This window comes from Castor canadensis, chromosome 11, assembly GCF_047511655.1.
Source record: "Castor canadensis chromosome 11, mCasCan1.hap1v2, whole genome shotgun sequence".
NCBI lineage: Eukaryota > Metazoa > Chordata > Mammalia > Rodentia > Castoridae > Castor > Castor canadensis.
Genome location: NC_133396.1, coordinates 90,336,700 through 90,358,443, shown reverse-complemented (window position 1 = coordinate 90,358,443; position 21,744 = coordinate 90,336,700). Strand labels below are relative to the sequence as shown.

At 37.0% G+C, this 21,744-nt stretch overlaps 1 protein-coding gene across 13 annotated transcripts in view; it reads left to right on the top strand.

Annotated features, from left to right (window-relative positions):
• The window catches only part of Dnm3 (dynamin 3), a 556,846-nt gene that overhangs the window by 295,276 nt on the left and 239,826 nt on the right, over nucleotides 1-21,744 (top strand). For 11 of the 13 annotated variants that reach the window (XM_074047471.1, XM_074047470.1, XM_074047469.1 and 8 more), the window contains one exon: nucleotides 473-586. In XM_074047471.1, coding sequence (XP_073903572.1) covers nucleotides 473-586 — 114 coding nt within the window. Of the gene's footprint in view, nucleotides 1-472; nucleotides 587-2,632; nucleotides 17,742-21,744 lie in introns of those variants that run through there. The other 2 variants (XM_074047479.1, XM_074047480.1) reach the window with 1 other exon arrangement.

The window sequence follows — 21,744 nt, the reverse complement described above, 5'->3', positions numbered from 1 at the left end:
GGTTGGCTTGAGTTTCTGCTTTTCACCATTTGCTGGCCAGTCTCTACTGTAGATCCTAATGAACTACAAACCAGGAAGAAAAATGGATCAGTAGGCTGGAAAGGGAGAAGACGCAGTAGGCATGGAGAGTCTATTGTTCATCCAATCAACTAAATATGTTTTAATTGTAGCAGCAATGCCATAAATAGGCCTGGCATAAATCCGTTAGGCTGCCTCATTTCATTCCTGCCTGTTTCAGTCACTCTGCTTCCGCCATCCGTATGAGACCGAGATTTTTATTTTATTCACTGATGGAAGAGACCTCCTTCCAGTCATCTGCACTTTTAGAAGATCTATTCTCTTGAATAGCTCAATAGAAGTTAAGCTGTGGGGGAACAATACAGTTCTTACTGCAATTCACTTCGTTTAGTCCAGGACATCTAGTCTTTATTGGCTTAACTGAACTCTTCCGTGCACATCTGCTCTCTTGCAGGTCATTCGTAAGGGGTGGCTGACCATCAGCAACATTGGAATCATGAAAGGAGGCTCTAAGGGGTACTGGTTTGTCCTGACTGCAGAGAGCTTATCCTGGTATAAAGATGATGAGGTAAGACTCAGAGAGTGACAAAGTTTTCTTTCTAAAGTATTTGTAAACTTAAATTAATTGACAGACAACTATTGGTTTTCTTTAAGTGAGATTTATCCTAAATGTTTATTCGAAGAGGCATTGTTTTTTCTTCACAGATCTTTAATTTTAGAATATTCTCCTCAAATTTCTTTTCTTGCTTATTTCTTTGGTGCAGTCATATTTTGCCTATCTGAAAAAACATAGTGAAGGGTAAGGAGTTGGAAACTTCCTTCTTTATGATAATGTCAAGGTAATAGTACAGTGAATTCAATGTTCATCAAGTAATGTGTTGAAAAGACCTAAGGCAGTAGAATATCTGAAGAGTGAAATTAATAACACTGATGCAAAGTTAGCAAAGCATTTTGGAATTGTTGCTATGACATCTGTCTCAAACAAAAGGCTTTGAGAATGTTTGCATCACTAGTCTTCAAGTGAGTCCTAGTTCTCACTTATATTTATATACCTTTTCTTTTTGAGAATTTGATATCTCTATAAAAGCATAAATTATGATAATTACAATGGTCTGGCTCATGTTAGATGTTAATAATTTTGATCCTGTGACTTAGTGTTCATTTAAATATGATAGCTATAAAAGTGCACAAAAGATCTATTAGTTTTACAGAGCCATTGAAGTGCTATAAAAGCTAGATTTTGGAGGGCCTGGATGAAAATTGAACTATGGTTTGGAAATTTTAATAGCTCTGGTCTGATCCAAGAAGTTTTTGGTGTTTATAATGCAGTATGCAAACATTATATAAGAACACTCTGTGACAGCAAAACTATGAGCAGGTATGAGTGTCAGTTTTATTTGGCTATAAAGGACATGCATGTCAAAGTTGAAAGTCCTTCCTATCCTGGCGGGGTATCTTTTGAGAGCATTTCAAGTTGCTTTTATCAGTTCTTGGAGGGAAAGTTTCATGTCTTACAGTTCTTACCATTTCCTGAGTGACTTGTGTGCAACAGTGTGTTGAAAAAAATACTGGATGATTGGTTGATTGCCACTAAATGTTCTTCAATAAGGAAATTCAAATCCTACAGAAATGTCAAAACAAATTTGCTATGCAAAAGCTTATTTTCAAACTTTTTTTTTTGTCACTGTCCTTGGTCAAGGTGAGATGGTCAGCAATGATTTCTTTCCTATACTGAGTACTTACATGTCCCTGTTATTTGGTGGGGAACTCTAGCTTTGAAGATAATAGCTTGCTGAGCTCTGAGACACCTACCTACATGTAAAAGGCAGTAAACATATTATCATCTTTGCTGTTCAGTTGCTCTGAGTCTTATTCTTTTAGACACATTTTTCCCTCAAGAATTTGGTTGATCATTTGTGTACATTTATTTTATTTATTTATTTATTGGCGGTACTGGGGCTTGAACTCAGGCGGTACTCACCTTGAGCCACTCCACCAGCCGTATTTTTGTTAAGGGTTTTTTGAGATAGGGTCTTGTGAACTTTTTACCCAGGCTGGCTTTGAACTGCGATCCTCCTGACCTCTGCCTCCTGAGTAGCTAGGACTACAGGTGTGAACCACTGGTGCCTGGCTTATTTGTGTACGTTTAAATACATTATCAGTCTGGGGATTCTTCTCAGTTATCCAAGGGCAAGTAAAAGATTTTACTGAGGAATCATTTCATAATGATAATATCTCATATTTTGTGTATACTAATGAACTCATCTAACCCTAGGTTGCAAACCTAGGAAAGAAACTATTACTATTATTGCTATTTTGCTGATAAGAAAACTAAAACAGACACCGCTACCACCACCACCACCACCAAATCATCCTCCCCCCCAAAAGAATCCTCAGCTTTTCAAAAACCATATCTACAGGACTCAGTTTCTCTTACTCAAGAACACTTAGTTTTGATGAGTATCACTAATTTCCTGAGGTCACATAGCTAGTTGGTGGCAGAATAGAAATATGAACCCAGGCTGTCAGGTTTTAGAGCCTGTGCTGTCAACCACAAATATGGGTGAGAATCCCAGAGGTGCTTAAGGTTGTCCAAATGTATCTCATCCCACAGAGGATTTATGAAGATGATTTGCAGGTGTCTCAGCCTTACCAGTTCCTGGGTGTCGCCACCAGAAGCTCTGAGGACTTTGGGGTCCTACTGTTATTGGAATGTAGCTTTAGGGCTCTCTTGCCTGGCTGTGTGGGTTCTGAAATGAGACCATAAGAAGGGCCTGATGCTTCCCGTGGAGGAGAAGAAGTCTTGAGAGCTTGGTGAGTTCACATGGCAGGGTATCTGTTCCTATTCTCTAAAAACTCAAAAGAACTTTTTACAATGTCACTGCTACTGAAGCTCCCTTAGAAAAACCCGAATCCAACAAATGGAAAATAAATGTGTACAGTTATAATATTCCTCAGGTGCCAGTGACCATTTTGTTAAGGGTATGTGTATGGAGAGTGGTTGGGGACAAGGGAGAGTGAGAGTGACTCTTGAAATGGATGGAATGATTCAGATGAAGAAAGGAAAGGGTAGGGTAGTTTTCTTGGATCATGTCATGTCAAGAAAGAGGAACCTTGATGGACAAGGTTGCTGCTATGTGGAACTAATAACCAAGTAGACTAATAATTTAATATCAGATATTAAGTGATCTGAAGAAAATACTGCAATGAGTGAGAAAGTTATGGACGGGGAGAGCATTTAGATTGGCTGATTGGAAGGAAGTAACATTTGAGCAGAGATTAGAGTTGATGAGCTATGTAGAAAAATTTGTAGAAGGACAGTGAAGTAAAGGGAAGAATATGTATAAAACCCCCTGAGACTGGAGCTGACAGAAAGATTGTGATCTGAATGTAAGAGCAGTGGATGAGAGAGGCAGGAAATGAAGTTAGAGCAGAGACACCAGGGGGTGGGGGACTTATAGGTCCCCACACAATAATTTGGATTTTATTCCAAGGAAAACTGAAAACCACTTGAGTGTTCTAGTAGGGTGTGGCATGATTGGATTCATGGTTTAGAAAGATCATTTTGGCTGCTGGGTGTGCATGATGTATGGGGTTGGGATATGTGTGGAAGTGGAGGTATCAAGAATAGAAGGAAGGCCAGCTGGGCAGCTGGGAAACTGTAGCAGTGGTCCAGACAAGAGATGACGATGGCTCACCCTGGAGTAATAGCTACTGGTGAAGAGCACCCCCAGTTCATGATAGCAAATCTGTGGGCTACATACAGCTACACTTTAGTCATTGACTTTGATTACTCATTGAGAACTCTGCTCAAGAAACAAGGTAGGAAGTTTTCAAAATAGGAGTGCCTGAGTCAAGAATGATGTTCACGTCATCTGTGTCCATGGGGCAGAGTCCTTCTCCACTGTGGTCAGAACAATTCATTCCCATCTCTCCACTCCTTGGCTGCTACCATGTCATTCTCAACTCTGCTCTTTCTGCTCCCTTTCCTGAGCTTCTTGTCACTGCAGACTTGTCTGCTGGCAGGGCAAAAGTGAGGACCCAGCCTTGTTCCTTGCTTTTTGTGAGTACAATATTTAACAAGTAGATAGTAGGGTTTGTTGGGAGCTGAGACTAGAAGGAGGGAAGGAGAAAAGGAGGTCAAGCAGAAAGTCTCAGGAGGTAGGGGCTCAATGATCATTAGGGGTTCAGTGATCTGCCACTGGTCTCTTGAATTTGTATGACACCCATCTGTGAGCAGCTGTTTCAAATGTGGATTAAATATGGTTCTGTGGACAACCTAAAAATCCTGCAATTTGTTTTCTACTCCTTTGTGCAAATAAGCTAGAGTTCCAACTTAACTGTTGGAACTGATTTGTTGGTTAGTTGAGTGCATGCCCTTTGTTCCTTAAGTGCATTGGTACTTTCATATTTTGGAAACCCTGGTACAGGACAATTCATATGTCTTTCTCAGGTAACTATGACTTGAGAAGTATCACTGAATTAATTGCAGATTCATTCTTTATTCAATGATAAAATTGTATTCAAATTCTCACAGAGGGCTTTTATATTATATGTTCTACCATCCTCTTGCTTTCTTGTATAGTGAGTCTAGCATGTTCTCATTATAATCTAAATGGCTGCTTAATAAATACCATTATGACATATAATGGTTTTATTTAACTTATGCCAGGATTTTAATACACACAGATGATTTGTGGAATATAATTATGATTAAGAAACAATAGCTCAAATTATTTTTCAGGATGACATTAATTGAACACAATACCCTATAGACTATATGCCTGTGCCGTGGAAAGGATGAGGCACTGGTGGATGTGGTTTTGCATGACTAACGGCTCGTACTAGAGCAAGTCACTTCATTTCTCTGGGCCTCAATGTTTTCACTTCTCAGATGGGAGGTGTTATGAGTGAACTCACCTCAAAGTCCTCTAAATCACCTTTGTAGGACTCTGACAAGTCACGTATTAGTGAGTGTTTTTGTGTCACACTGGCATACTTATTCTGCCATTGAAAGGGACACCAGTCTCCTCTATATCATTCTTTGACTCACATGTCTTCTCATATGTCTTTTGCCATCTTATGTTTTGGGATAGGATGGTGTGAGATCTGAATTTTCTTAGCAGAGAACGGTAAGGTTCAGACAAGAAGAGGGAACAAAGATCCCATTTCTTCAGTGAGATTTTCTATACTGACTCCTCTCCAGCCTATGGGTTCTCCTACATTTTAGCGAGGGGGGAAGTAATGTGGGATGAACTCAGGGCCTGGTGTTTGCTAGGTAGACACTCTACTACTTGGGCTTCACCCTAGTCCTTCTGCGTTTAGCTTGCTTTCAGATAGAGTCTCATGCTTTTGCCCAGGCTGGCCTTGGACTGCAATCCTCCTAACTCTGCTTCCAAAGTACTTGGGATTACAGGAATACACCCATGCCCATCTCCTCTCTCAACCAAGAATTAGAGGCGATGCTGTCAAACTGTTTGGTTTCCATCCAAGCTGGGAGAGGCAGTAGCCTGATAACTCTGTGTAATAATTGCAAGCTACCTTTGGTCCTCAGTAGTAAGGCACTCAGTAGTTTTCTAATTTCTCTCCATTCTGAATGGGTCTACTCTCGCTACTCTTCAATTATGGCGGGATTCATGAGCCCTCCTGTGCACGTTTGGAACCAGTACTCTGCAGTGCAGTACAATAATGTTATTTGCAACATAATGACACAAGAGTTTAATAAAAATGTTTCCACCTGTGTTCCAGGCAATGCTGAGCTTCTGCATGGCCTCTCTGTGGAGTCTTTACAACACAGTGTGGTAATGGTAGACATAGTTAACCTGCCTACTTAACTATATGGTATTCTCTAACATTACTCCAAGATTGGAGCTTTCTGGAGCATGAAAGGAAATAGACCATCCTTCACAGAGCTAGACAGTTTATAAGCTGTCACTAAGGGGGATTTGCCCAAGCCCTCCACTTCTAGATCAGGTGGCAGAACCTCAGACATGGAATTTCCTTCAGGAGTGGCCATGGTTGCATGGGGCTCTTCTCAGTCATCTTCCCTAGGTTACTCTGCCACTGTGCCTATTCCAAGGCTTATCAGTGGATAAAAGGTAACCGTCTGGGGGTCGGGGGGTAAGGGCAAAGCTTGTACATACACACTGTGATCTAAATGATAGCACTTAGGTAATTTGATTTGTGTTAAAACAGTAACAGTTATTTGTTCTAATCTTTACTAAGAATTAGGGGGAGAAATACAGTAACCTCACTTAGAATATGCCCCTCTGCTCAGCAGTTTTTAGCCATGGATTCCCACGTGGGTGTGTCTCTGGCAGCTTAGGCCTTTTTTGGCCTAGCCAAGAACAGCATATTGGCTTCTGTCTGTCTCTTCACCCTCCTCTTTCTCCCCTCAATGTCATTCTGGAATGTTCCACACTTACGGTGCTTTTCACTCTAAGTTCACATACATATGAAAATCTATATACATATACATATAAATCATCTAATTTTTACCTATTAAATATCATCACATCTGTCAATATCTAGTCTTCCCTTCACTGTGGACTCCCTTTGTACACCCAAACTGGTCAAACTGTTCAACCAAACCAAATGATAAATGGCTTTCAGGTAGGAAGAAGCTCCCTAGTTGGTAGTTGTAGACGTCAGCTGCATTCCCCCTGCTCATTATACCTGCTTACACCCATGAGGCCACCTTCCACTCACTGATGAGCATGACGTAGCATCGTCACAAGGACTCACACTTACTGAATGTTTATAGTTCTCCAGGCACTGAGCTAAGTCAGTACTTCACTTACACCATGCTCCACTTCTGAGATTCAGTGAGAATAAAGTACTTAGCCACTTAGCTAAGTGTCAGCACTGTATTCTTTCTCTCAACTCCCCAAACATTTCCCAATAAGTATTTTCTGAGCCCTGACCAGGCATTATCCTGGTCATTGAGGAGAGAATAGCTGACAAAGAACCATGGCAGGTGCCCCTTTCAGGGGTATTCCCAAAACAAAAACACAAATAGCAGAACCTATGCTGACTACAGGCTATGAAGAAAATAAAGCCAGGGGTTGGTAGAGTGGCTCAAGTGGTACAGTGACTTCCTAGCAAGTGGGAGGCCCTGAGTTCAAACCCCAGTACTGCCACAAAAAAAAATGATTTTTGGCTGAGTCCATGGCTGACACTTATAATCTCAGCTATTTGTGAGGCAGAGGTTGGGAGGGTTGTGGTTTGAGGTCAGTTCAGGCATGACATTAGTAAGACCCCATCTTAATGATTAAACTGGATGTGGTATTAATGGTCTGTAATCCCAGCTACTGGGAGTGCATAGGTAGGAGGATTGTGCTCTGAGGCTGATCCTAGGCAAAAATATGAGACATATTTGAAAAATAACTAAAGCAAAGAAAGGGCTAAAGGTATAGTTCAAGTGGTAGAGCCTAACCAGCCCAAGGCCCTGAGTTCAAACCCTCGTACCACCAAAAATAAATAAATGAATAAATAAATAAGTAAAAAATAATGTTGGGGGTGGAGAGTCACAGAATGGGGAGACTTTAGAGGAGCAATGAGAGAAAGTTTGTGTTAATGTCCTGTGGCAGGATTGATTGAGCCTGGTGAATTTAAGGAAAGGTTTAAGCATAGAGCGATTGGAGCAAAGAGAAGGGACTGTAAAAATGAAGGCCCCTAATCAAAGAGTGATGGGGAGACGTTTAGTTTTTGAACTACAGACTCAGGGGTTAGATGGGAGATGTTGACAGACCCCGCTGGTTGTCTTATGGAGGATTGCCAGGAAGAGGACAAAGCTGGATTGGGAGTTATTAGACAGCCATTACCCTGGTCACCATGCGAGATCATGGTGGCTTGGGCTGGGACGAGTTGGTGTAAATTAATAGAAGTGAATGGATTCAAGAAGTTTTCCAGAAGATGAAAATTTCTAGGACAGCTCATCCCACATGCATCCAGCTCACGAGCCCAGAGCTGCTGTTTTGTTCACTTTCCACCTCAGGGGCCATAGCACTCAGAGGGGGTATTCAATATTCGGGGTATTAGTTCAATATTGATCAGTGAATGTGTGGTTGAGAAATAAGTGAATAAACACAGTAATGCAGTCTAATAATTCATCACATTCTGGTATATCAAGTTATTGAATTGCAGGGTAAATTACCACTAGAGGTAGGTTGTCTTACAGTTTTGTTACTTTTCATCCTTGAGATTTAATGGATTGCTTTTCTCCTTTAATTATGTAAATGAGATTTCCTGGATTGAAGATTATTTAAGCAAAAAAATTAATTTCTTAGTATCATTTTCATGCATAAATGTATGTTGTACAATTCTTGGGGAATTTAGAAAAAGGTGTTATGAAAATAATTTGGATTGAAACTGTAATTTCAAAGGGATTTTCAGTCCAGAAAATTTAACATTGATGTTCTAACATCAAAATTTGAAATAGCAGTGGTTTAAAATATTTAAAATAGTTCAAAAATATTTTGAAAATATTTCTAAAATATAAATTTTAGAATAAGGCACTGTGTAGGTGAAAGAGCTTTTTCTTAACATCAATGAGAAATGAGTAATATATATATATATGTTCTATATATATAAGTGTGTAAATTTTAATAGAGTTACAATGCCTGAAGAGAAGGGACTGCTAGGCTATGCATGGTAAACATGCTTCGTCAGCATTCCATTTCTGTAGCCCAACATAAAGATTAAAATAGCGGAATATTCCTAGGCAAGTAGAGTACTGCAACACAAGTGTTGCCAATGGAAATGTACTAACCTTACTCTGTTGAAGAAAATCCAAATCTGCATTGAAATAAGAACATTCTTTGGACTTTTAAGAAATTACAGGCCTCATTTTTGTGGTTGAAATGTTTGGATAGCTTGATAAAGAGATTATATAATTCCCTTATAGGGATATTTACTTAGTATTGTTTTTATTGTGTAGCTGCACCAGATGACAAATGTAACTTCAGTAATAGGAAACAAAATGACAGCTATATCCCTGGATAATCAAAGTTATGAGATCAAGAAGTTACAGAAATCTTCAGCCTTCTTTTCGTTTTCATTTCTACTTTCAAGATTGTGCGTGTTTTCTGATAGATCTTCATGCTCCCTGTGCTGGAGGAGGTCAGCATTGCCCCTGTGAACACTGTTCACACTTCCTTGTTGAGATGTTTTATTGCCTACACTTAGCTTTTTTTTTTAACAAAAAATGTCCAAATACGTATTGAACATCAAGCCATTTATATAACTTAAAATTCTTCATCTTCATAGTTGTGTGGTTTTTTCACATACATAAAGTATCTTAAATTATGCTTTTTAATATAAGATCGTTTCAGGCAAACATTTCTGCATTCTAGTATTATCCAAAGGTTTATAATCTTAAAAGGAATATTATTTAAGAATCTGTAATGGCCAATGCTCTTTCAGATTTATTAAAAATACTTTTAGATCCCCTCTCCTTATATACATTATTTGCCCTATGCAAAAGTTCCTACTGAAAGGACCATCTTACCCCTTATATTACCCTAGAGTACAATCTTAAATGTGCCTCATTTAATGAATTTACAATGTAGGTAAAATACTCTTTCAAGGTATTTTGAGACCTAAGTTAAAAAAAGTTTTCAAAATGTTAACCTCATATTTTATGGAAAAAATATTTGAAACATTATCCTGGAGTGCCTCACTTTGGGGTAACTCTGCTGCGCCCCCAGCTTTACCTTTTACTTCAGTGGACTGAAGTGGTCTCCTTGACGTTCTGTCCTCCTGAGCACTCTGCTGTCCAGTGCTCTCCTGGGATTCCTCGCGGGGCCCAATAGAATGATTCCATACGTGAACTTTTGTCAGCAGTGTTAGCCTTAGGTTGTATAAAGCGTTTAAAATTGGGGGGGACTATGTAAATATCCCATGGGGAATTTTTATACTGTCTTCCTGTTTATATTTTACATTGTGAAGTATTGTTTGAGACTTTATTTGCTAGTTGTGGCACTTTCATTTAAGGTAAAAATCCGCATTGGACAATGAATCTTGTAAAACCAGAAGGAAATTTTAGTAGATGATGTATTTCTGTAAGTCCAGATTATTTAAATGCAAGACATTTGGTTTAGTCATATTTTCACATCATAGTTTTGTCCATCACTCAAGGATTCTTTGTTGCTTTTCCTTAAAAAAATAGTTAAGTTTGGTTCAAGTTAGAAATCTTGGAAACTTATGGGGCTCCTAGCCTTAAGACTAAATCTTTCACTTCAAAAATGAAATATCTGAATGAAAAATAGTTTGCTTTCAGTCAAGACACACACTTGAAATGTTTAATAATTATTTTTTAAAAAGTAGTTTAGGATAGCCATGTGTTATATTTTTAAAAGATTGAATAGACTGTTTCTAAGAAAGCTAAAAATTAATTTTAGGTATGAAAGCTAAAACATTTTTATGAACTAAATCCAAGTTTATCAAATTTTAAATGTACTCATCTTCACACTTTTTACCTTTAAGTGTTTGAAATGTTCATGTATAAAAGCCAGCCCTGATTCTTTCACTCCAGTTAGCAGTGCATAACCTGAAGTTTTGATATTTCCTCGAAAGATAGGGCAAAATGCATGCCCATCAACCATTTTTCTTGTGCTTTTGAAAATGCTGAATTGTTTGAACAAGAACAAACGTTCTCAAGGTGTGAACATTTATATGAATGGAAGCATGAATTCCAAGTGAATGAATTGGCTCCATACATTCTGCTCCTAGAACTGTAGTGAAAGCCATATCTTAATTAAACAAAGATACAGTAACAAATCTGTTTATATAATGACACTTGGAAATAGAGAAGTTTCAATTCAACATTCCATTTATCAAAAGATAATTAGCAATTATTTTAATAAATTTAAAAATTATAGTGGAAATATTTTAGCTGTGTTTTACCCAGATCAGATTGTCAGTTTCTTAACTTGAAATACTTGATCCTCCAGAATATTGTTCTTTTCTCCTTTTTTCTTTTTCTTTCCATGCCCCACCCACCTTAAAGAAAAGTCACAATATAGAAAACAATATTCAGTTTATAGATTAGAATTATTAGAATATTCTTTGTTAAACAACAGTCTGAAGTTCTATTGTTTTGTTATATTGATTTCTTATATTGATTATGGGATGCTGCAAAGATGTGTACAATAAATGTCAAGGGTAGTGATTTACTGACAACAATTAGGAAAAGAGAACTATAGAAAGCACAGGAACATTTTCAGAAATGGGTTTTATTATATTTCATAGGTACCACTCACTTTACTTCGGGTGGGTTTTCATATTTGAATCAAAATCAAATAATAATACATACGAGTTTAGTATTAATAAGCCAACAGATTAAAAGCCCAGACCCTCAAGCCCTTCGTTTTGGTTGCAGCTCTTGGTGTAGATGCTATGGTGTGAGGGCTGCTTTCTTTCAATGGCTGGCTGTCATTCAGGCTGGGTTGTCATGTGACTGCCTGTCTGTGCCTGCTGTACAGGTGAGCGGATGTTCTGCACAGCAAGTGTAGACAGGCAGACACATGACAACTCTGTCCAGCCAGGCCCTTGGTTCCTTCAGGTTTCCTTTGCTCATGGACAGATACAATCAGCCTGTTTTCCAGATTTGGTGATTTGGGAGGGTAAGGGGAAAGGGAGAGAAACACACAATAGAATTAAACATTAAAACATTATGGAGCTAAAAACAAGTTAGACTTTTGACTTTATTCAGAAAGTACATTTATACATGTGTTCCAAATGTGCTAACATGGATAACTGACATAACAGAAAACTCACATTAAGATTTTAAGGGGAAAAAAAGATTAAACACAAGGTTTGTTCTTAAATCCAATTCCTATTATTACTGGCCCACATGCAGTCAGAGTTCAGAGTAATTGAACCAGATGTTTTTCCTCTTCACAAAAACTCTGCATATTTTAATACTGAAGTTAAAGATAAAGACTGTGTTTATACATGTTTTTTTGCAATAGATAAGTACCATAACCTTGCCCGTAAAAAAGAAAATTGGCATTTACATGGTTGCAGCAGCCATTTTCAAAATTATTAATAAGTCTAATCTATTTGACCATGCAATGGGCAGACGTGGTGTCTGATGCTTTGCTAATGGGATTTTATAAGAGGATATAGGAGATAAATATATATATATTTAACAATACCATATTGAACAACAGGGATTTATTTAAATTTCACATTTTTCTTTTACAATCAAAGTTTCTAAGTACGAATATGAAAAATAATGAAAAGCAGTTATGAGCTCATGTTTGTCTTAATTAACTACAGGGTCATGCCATACATCAAAGGGTATAAAGTAAGAAGCTGCCATCCACAGTGATGCACAGGCTGTGTTTTGGACATTGTTAGTGCAATACAGTTCTGAAATATCCTGAATGCAGAAAGGGAAGGTTCTCTTCATATCTCTAAATTAAAACCAGACCCATTGGGAAAGCTCATCATTCATATAAGAAAGAATTAATGATGTTAGATATACAGATATGAAATATAAACTTGGTGAGTCAAGAATAATTCTGGCTATTTTAATATAAATGATCAGTTTACATATGTAGAGGCATTTAACAAAAGCCATTCTATTTTAAAAACAAAATATCCAAAGTCAAAATTCCAATGGGTGGGATTTCTTTAAAAAAAATACACCTTATTGTCCAAGGAGTATGTATTTAGGAATATTTTCAAACAACTTTAAAGAAAACAAACACTTTATTATTTACCTTTAATTGTAAAATTCTGAGAAAATAGGAAATGGAAACTTTATGGAGAGAAAAATTCATAGACTGAGAAAAGTGACAATTTTCTATAATTCTGAACTTTTATGCAGTTACTTGATATGGTAAAGTTTTAATAAAAAGTTGGTAAGTGCACTTTTATGTGGATTTACTTAATTCTCAGAGAATAAATGTCTGTTTTTAGCCATCACTTCAGAGTAGAACCTTTTTTTTTTTCACAGAATCAAAAACATCAGCAAACTTGGCTGCTAATTAAATAATTACAAGGTTAGAGTAGGCAAAAAACATGTACCTTAAAAAACTATTTTGTTGTTGCTTCACCCAGTGCAACAGAATAATTATAGAGTGATTCACTTACAAAGAGTATACTGTTAGAAATTAAAAATTACTGTAATTTTGTATAGCTTTCCCTCTTTCATAAATAATTTGATCCAGTTTACTCTGCTCAATTAAAGGAATGATGCATGCAACCTGAAAAAATAAAAAGAAATATTTGTGAGTTCATATGTTATCCTTTAATATGAAACAGTTTTCTTTAAACTAAGAAATCTAAAATTTTTGATCTTGAAAAAATCATAATAGTTTTTCAGCTGGAAAAAAAAAATCTTGTTAAAAAATGAGAAAAAAGGGATTGTTGTACTCATTAGGTTTTTGGACAATTTATGTTTCTAGTAGGTTTTAAAAACTCAGTTATAGTAAAAATGTGGCATATGTATATTTCATACTTCTATTGAGCTTGCCCTTAAGCTTGTTAAAAAAAAATTTAAGAATTTTTTTTCCTGTCTTCCAAACTGTCGGGTTAATATTACTTTATTATCTGAGTTTAAATATATTTGAAAGAGCTATTCCATTATTATTATACCATGTCATTTTAAATATGATTATTATACCTTATTTCCTTTTTACCTTTTATTTCTTCAGAAAGAAATGCAAGAAAAGAATTATCTTCTAAATCTCCTACAATAAAATTAAAGCAAAGCAACTCCAGTAAACTGGGTATCATGTTAAGTTAGAAAATCCAAAATGAAGATCTGTTTTCCTTAATTTACTCCATTATCTCTATTTATTAAAGCTGATAAGCATTCTCAATAAAAGACCTTTGAAAAAGGGCTAAATATTTATGTCTACATAACTTGCAGGACACCGAAGTCAAAAAGGATTTGAAGTAAGAAAGTTTCAATCTTAACTCAGGAATTTCCTGTCTCACGTTAGAGACTGATCTTCTGGTTATTTTAAGCTGGGATTTCTAAGGGATGGTCTCCTAGTTATTATTTGTACATTATTGTGATGGGTGGGCGATTCCCCTTAAATAAGAGCAAAATGTGTTGATTTTAAAGAGCAGATCCCTTATAGAGTAATTGAGAACTTTCGCCTCTCTTTAGTCAGGATGTTTGTTTGTGAATGGGTGACTTTTTTTTAAATGTTATCAAATTATACTTTCTTTTAATTTCCTATAAAGCTTAAGACTTCAAGCCAAAAAGAAAAACAGAAAGAAAAAAATTCTTTCACTAGGATTTTAATGTCTAAGCTGTTTCCCATGGAGTGAGATACTTGGGTGGTCTGTAGGCGAGAAGTGGGGGTAGATAGTATATTTAGGTCTTTTAAAAACATAAACATATTATCAGGGCCAAAATTCTGCTCTAATGCCAAGCAGGAAGGATATTAAGCTTCCTTAATATCCTTAAGGATATTGACTAATTGCAGGAAAGTGATCAGCGTGAAACTTTGTCCCATTGTAAACAAACTTTCTTTGATTTTGAGATCTGTAGCTTAAATAGGTTTGAAAATTAGAGAGACATTTATATTCATCCTCTTCCAATTATGGGATGGTAGTGTTTGAAGCTAAAGCTCTCAATTTCCTTTCTCTTATATGGCTGAGAAAATTCTTTTAACCCAGTACCTAGTCTAGTTTATTGATCAGTCACATGAAAAGTGACTAGAAATTTCTGTCAAGTGCAGTTCTGAGATACCAAGCAAACAGTTTTCTCTTTACGACCATGTACAACGGTCATCTTACACTTATCGTGTCCAGGTGCAATTTTAGTTGAAGGTGGATGTTCTCTGTTGGTTAGTTTCTTCTGGAATAGATTCCATGATCCCTGAAGTATTTCTATATCTCCTTATAAAGTAATATTAAATAAAATTAAGCATTACTCTAATTACCTTGGACATAGATAAGGGTATTTTTTATGATTATGTGTGTTTAATTGTTGGTTTATGTACTAGTGTAGACTATAGTACTTCAGCAGAGGTTTATAAAACCTTTTACTTTGATTTTTAATTTAGCTCATATAATTTAAAATTAGAAACTGTTCCTCTACCATTTGTTTAAAGATTGCCTTGAAGGTGGGTTTTAGGACTCCATGGAGCGTGTGCAGGGATTCCTCAGCTACCCTCTTTACAAAATAATTCTTCTATTTCTATTCCTGGACTTACACCAAGGGACATTCTTATGTCCCTTCTATCTCCAGACTAAAAGTCATCCCCAAGAGAGAAAATAGGTGAGGAACAAGTAGGGGTTAGTTGCTTTGAAACAAAAAGATCATTTTATATGAAGAAAGATATTTAAATTAAATATACATTAAATGGAAGCAAGTTATGAAATTTAATCATTTCTATATTTAAAAAATTAACAAAATTTTAAAAATCTTTAACATTACCAAAGTACCTTATAGCTCTTTGTCCTCTTTAGTAATTGTATCTGTTAGTAAAAATATCTATCTTGAAAAAGTAAGCTCCTATAAGTTACCTAAAAGTTTTTCTATATAAAAGAAACCTAATAGGTTAAAAAAACTCAATTGTTAAAAAACAATCAATATGAAATCACCAACTCACAGTAGAAAATAAAAGTCTGATTTTTATGTATTATCTAAGTAAAAATAGTTAAATTACTTCTTGCTATTTATATTTTAGCCAAAAACCATAGTCCATGAGAGAACGTACGTTTTCTTTATACAAGTTTTGGGATGGTTTGAAGGGTAATTTTTAAAATAAATTGTTTTGGCAAAGGAAAACTTGGGAAACCTTTTGTAATAAAATGTTTTGCTAAAGAGAACTTGTGTCAATTTTTGAACTGTTGAAAAATGTATAACTTAGAAAAAGATCTGTTCAGGAACCACTGCATTTTTAAGTATTTTTAAATCAGGACAAAAGAGATTACATTCATTTTCCACAGAAGCCTACAGGACAGCAGGATGTTTTCATTACACAGAATTGTTGTGGGGTAGAAGTAAATGGAGGTGGAGAGGGCTAGGGGTAAGGCAGTAACATTTTTCCAGAATTTTCTTTCAGGGATCCAGCTCTGAAGATCATCACCGATTACACTGTAACCAGACTTCTGTATTGTTTTCTCTATTAGGATTTCATTCAGCTTGAGGGTTTTCTTCTCCCCCACCCCCCAACCTTCCTCCCATCTCTCCCACCCTCCTTCACCTCCAGGACAGCTGGAAACTAACCAAAGAAAACTTGTGCCTTCATTTATAAATTCCATTTTTATCAGTGGGTTTTACACAAAGCACCTTATCATTTTAAATGATGGAAGAAGTAAAAGCCTCGTAAAATACAGGCAAGAAGGCTCAGCTGACCAGCAATTATCAACCATTCTCAGATTAAAAAAACAAATGTAATACAGAGATATTTATATAGGGATCTAAAGAGAGAGCTTTCTATGCCCTGATTTATTCAATTGCTGAATCAGTAACTTGTGGGTTGATGCTCATCTCTGGGCAAAGTCCCTTCTGCCTTGGCTGGTGAGCAAAAGCTTGGCAGGCTCTTCTTTTATTGTTAGGTACCAGTATTTCTTGCATTTATGTAAGTAAATATCCAGAAAAGCTCTATGTTTATGGACTTTTGAAAATGGCAAGTGTTCTTTACTCTAGGACAGCATACACGTAGTCCTGAGACATGAACAGTTACGCATAGAGTGCTTACTCATGTAAGTGTTTAAGTCTCTGAATTATTAATTTTAACAATTCAAAAGTGGTCTTGTTTAGTTTTTCTTAAGTGTCTGAAGTGAATTTTTTCATATTTCATTTTTAAGTGGGAAAACCTTCAAATTTAAGAGAACACCTGAATAATCAATCTTTAGAAATCAAAAACCATATAGTAAATCAGTATACCGCACAGCGTTGCTTATTTAAAACTCAGTACACGGCCATCCGTCACATTCTCTCTCATGCTCGCGCCAATCATGGGATCCCTACCGAGGTTCCCCTGGTCACAGAGCAGGTGACCAGTCAGGAAGGCCTTACCCGCTGGTCTTCCCTTGAGCGGTCCTTTCTGGGTAGAGTCCTGGAGGGCTTCTTGGTCCCTAGTGTGCAAAACCTGTGAAGAAAAACACTGGATATGAGATTCAACAAAGGAGCAAATAAATGTCTTCTCCTCGGAATCAGCACATTTTGTCCCCAGCAGTCCATGGCGTTGCTGTCCCTTGCCCAGTCTAACCAATGTGCAGACTACTGTACAACGGCATTGTCCTGAACAGGTAGTCTGAACACTGGGGCGACGGAGCAGGATCTCCAGAAGCTTCCATCTATGTGCTTAAAATCCTCTCCGGTCCTTGGGCAGAGCCTGCCTTCCTGCACCAGGCTTGACTCGGCTTTCCCCCCTGAATTCTGCTGCACTGACTGAGCCACACTCAAGGGCTGTGATTTCCAGTCTTGACGTGGCACATTGCAGCAGACTAGGGAACTGGCAATGAATTTAGGACCAGGAAAAGGGGGAGGGCTGGGCTGGAGAGTCCATATATGGGATGATGTCACCCTGGGGAGGTTTGGGTATGCGCTGTGCCGCTGGAGAGACCGCTAGAATCGCCTGCTCTCAGACATGGGTCTGTGCATAAAATGGTACCAGATGTTTTCGTGTAATGTTAAGCAGTCATTTCATCTTCAGGCCAGATTTTTTTCCTCAACTGGGCAGGAAGTGGGCCCCAGTATGGAAAAGCTGTAAAAAAAAAAAAAAAAAAAAAAAAAAAAAAAAGAATCAAGATGTACAGTTCTGCTGTGGCCAACTGAAAGTGAATTAAGAGTAGACGTACAAATTTGCTCTCCAGTCCAGGCTAGAGAAGTAATTTGAAGATAGAGGGTAGATAAAATAGTAAACAGAAAGTCTAATACTGGAAGGCAGAGCGCATTTGGAGATCTTTTTTTGAGCTTTCCTGTGGTACTTTATTTTCTGGTATTTTGCTCGTCAAAAAAAAAAAAAAAGGGCAGATAAGTTTTTTTTTTTTTTTTCCTCTCTCTTTCTCCCTCTCTTTCCCTCCTCCTCCCTGTCTGTTGGATCTGTCAGCAGCTTGCAGGCTGCTCTAGACTTGAGCAGTAATTATAGCAACTTCCTGAAAGTGAAGCCCCCATGAAAAGTCTGGAGAAATGTTCTTTGTCATGGCCTCCACATGAGTAATTAGTTCCACATGTGGCCTTCCCGGTTCCCCTCCGCTATTTTGGCTGGCCGGCTGAATGCCTTGCTGTATGGCTTTACCTAAAGAAACTTTCAAGTGTTGATTTCAGGCACCCACAATGCAGCGTCAGCTCTGGTCTCCTAAGAAACTGCCCCTGGTCAATCTGTGCTGTTAGATATTGTATTGTTTTTCACTGGTAATTTCTCATTCTGTTTTAATAATTTTCTTTTGCTTGCATGGTATTCTGCGCTTACTTTTTATCTCTGCTGAAGTTCATCTGTTGAAAGTTGCCCAGCACTGTTTGACCAAAGGTTTCAAGCTATCAGCTCACAGGCATCTACTTCGCTTCCCCTTTTACCTGATTTAGGTTGCATATACTGTGAGGAGAGTTCGCTGACTTTCCCTCCAGAGAATTCCCATTAATGCTAACAGTTGCCTCAAAAAACAAGAGCTTGATTAATTGGCCTCCAAGAGATCACAACGTAGGAAGATTTCCAGGTAGCTTCCAAACTTAACAACAAATTAAGAAGCATAGCGTTATTTAAAGAATTACAACCGAAGCAATTCATTTCTACTGGTCTTCTGCAATACTTTTTAGAAGTAAAAAAAAAAAAAAACGCTTTATGTATGTTGAGTTGAATGTTTTAAAATGCTTCAAGTGAGAACTGCCTGAAAGCACTTGCTTTTCATAAAATGGCTTCCATTAAAGTAACCAATCACTAAGGATTCAGAAGTGATTACAAGCCCTGGTTACCTCCAGAGGAAGATAGAAAGAGCAATGTGTGGGGAGGAGTGGGGGCGGAATTCAAGTATGATACATTTGATACATTGTAAGAACTTTTGTAAGTGCTACAATGTATCTATACCCAGCACAACAATAAAATAAGTAAATAAAAATTAAAAAAAAATAATTATCTAGAAGCTTATGATGCAGCAAAGATACTAGCATTAGGTGAGTCCATCATTCATAGAGAGATTTAAATTACCAACGAAAATCAGAGGAATTATCATATCACTGTACTTTTGCTTCCATACTTTTAGGGCCTATTCCACAACTTGGGCAAGCCCAGTATGACTCAATTTCCCCACCCCCATCACTACTCCCATATTACTGGAAGTAATGTGTGACTAAATTCAATCTAATAGTCTTACACAAGTAGATACTAGCTCCATCCTTCTTTAAATGTCTAGATGTTTTCTCACATGAAATCATCATGGAGGAGTTATGAGCCAGTGAGACAATGGTCCACCAGGAGCCCAGCCTTCCAGGGGCAGCTCTGTTTCTGCTACAAATAGTGAAAGCCTTCCTTCTGCCCACTTCTGTTTATATAAGTGGAACACGCCTTGTAAATTCTTGTTAAGGCAAATGAAAGTTGGTTTTGATCAGACTGCTTTATGATTTCACCTTGGTTCACACATCTATAACCTGTCAAATGATTATCTATATTAAATGAGTATTTTATGTTGTTTTGAGGGCCTTGAATTTATTCTTGTCTTTGAGGCTTTTAAAGCATAGGAAGTGATTTTGTACAGAAAGAATTATAAAGGTTGTGTTTCCCTTAGCATATACACCTGTCTCCTCGGGCTTCCAGTTGATCAAAGTGCTTGAGTTATCTTTCTTCCAAATAGTTCAGGAAGTATTTGTTCTTGCTCACTCATGTGATAGTCCAATTCCAAGGACTATGTATATTAAGAGTAAGATCTGAGTCCTGCCCTCACTTACAAATGTTAAGTCTGTGATTAAGTTCAGTCTGAAGTCTGTCATGCCATTAAGGAAAGTCCTTTCATTGATCTGCAGTTGGCTTGAGGACTTTTTCTGTGTCTTTAATGTTATCTACTGTATACCTTTGCTGAGATAGCAAAGTTAGACATAACAAAGACTTGACTTTGAGGAACTAAAGTTCTTTGACTTGCTCATTTCAAAAGCTATGGATCAAAGTGATTGTTTGAATCAATGGATCATTTTGGATGACTATGAAATTTGCTCTATTTAAAACAGTATGGAAAGGAAACACTGTTATATTTCATGATCATTCCCAAGCTTGACAAATTTTTATGACTTTAGAAATTCTCAAATTGAAACCAGGAGTAAGACTTGTTTCCATGTACCTATAAAGGAGTAGGGCTACTAGTGTTTACAATTATATTGTGACATCCATATATGCATACTGCAGCTAATCCCATTGATGTTGATCAAGATTAGTACACAGGTTTATGCAAGATTAATTCCAACAGTAGAGACATAGGTAAAGAAAAGTTAAACATTGTCATCCATCCCAACCTCCTAACCCTTTCTGCTTTCCCAAATTAGTGGCATGATACCACTTATTACCTTTTCAATAGTCACTTTATAGTTTCTTTACAGATTACAAAACCTTTTCACATATAATGTATTAGTTCCTTATAATAGTGCTATAGTATAGATATGATCATCATTTTATTGATGATCAAATCAAGGCTCAGGTCAAGTAGATAACTTCATGATTACAGTAAATTGCAGAGCAAAAATAAAATTTTTTTCTCACTTCATAAAAAAAGCATATCATCAGTCTACTGAGACAAGTTTTCCCCTACTGAATTCTTACAACACTTATTTTTCCCATTAGTAAAATGTCTGTTATCTGATGCTCTGTCACAGTTTTGTACTGAAATGCTCCCTGTATGACTTGCAATTTCACATACTCAGATTCTTCTCTCCATAGACTATAAACTCATGGAAGGTAGGGACAGTATCTTCATATTTTGTTTGCGTAGCTTATGATAGATCCTTCAGGAAACTGTTAAGTGAGCAAAAGCTACATAGTATGCATGTGGTTTTTGGTTGAACCTTTGTTAGGACAAGAACTTGAGAATTAAAGCTAAATGGAAAACAGTGCAACTTTAATGTTTGTATGTGTTAAGATATAAAATATATAAATATATTTTGTAGGTAAATATGCAGCTATGTATCAGATTGCACTATCCTTTTTGAAAGAAATGTGACTATTAGGGCCTACCATATTTCCTAGCTTATTTTTGGCCTTCTAATCTTCTGGAAACATGTGGCCATCGGTCATACAATCTTGTTTTAAAAGCAGTATCTAACCACGTGGCAGTTTCCTTTCTTGCTGTTGTCTCCATCCCACTTTGTAGCTGATGTAAAAATCGAGGTGACCTCAGTTCATTACAAATTAGGGAAGATAGCCACTTAGTCTGGATGTAGGTTGCATGGATTAGCGTGCTTTTTGTTGGAGGCAGTGCAGCCCTCTAATCGCCAACATTTCCTATTTTGTTAGGGCCCAAAGGACTAAGAGATTTGTTGTAGCAAAGCTTTTTACTTTTCTTCCTTTGTCTGACTCTCAAACAAATGGCTGCCTCTAATCATTGCAGTGAAGTGCCTGCCTTTCTAGGCATCAAGAAAATAGAGCAGAAATATTCCAGGAGAGTTAAGACTTTTCCTCAGTAACTGAAAAAGAAGTGAAATTAGAACAGCTTTCTAACTCATAAGCTTAATACAATGATTCCACAATCTTTGAAAAGCTTAAAAGCGGCCAACATTGTGAAAGAATTGATTTTTCAAACATACATTTATGAATACATGTTTTGTTT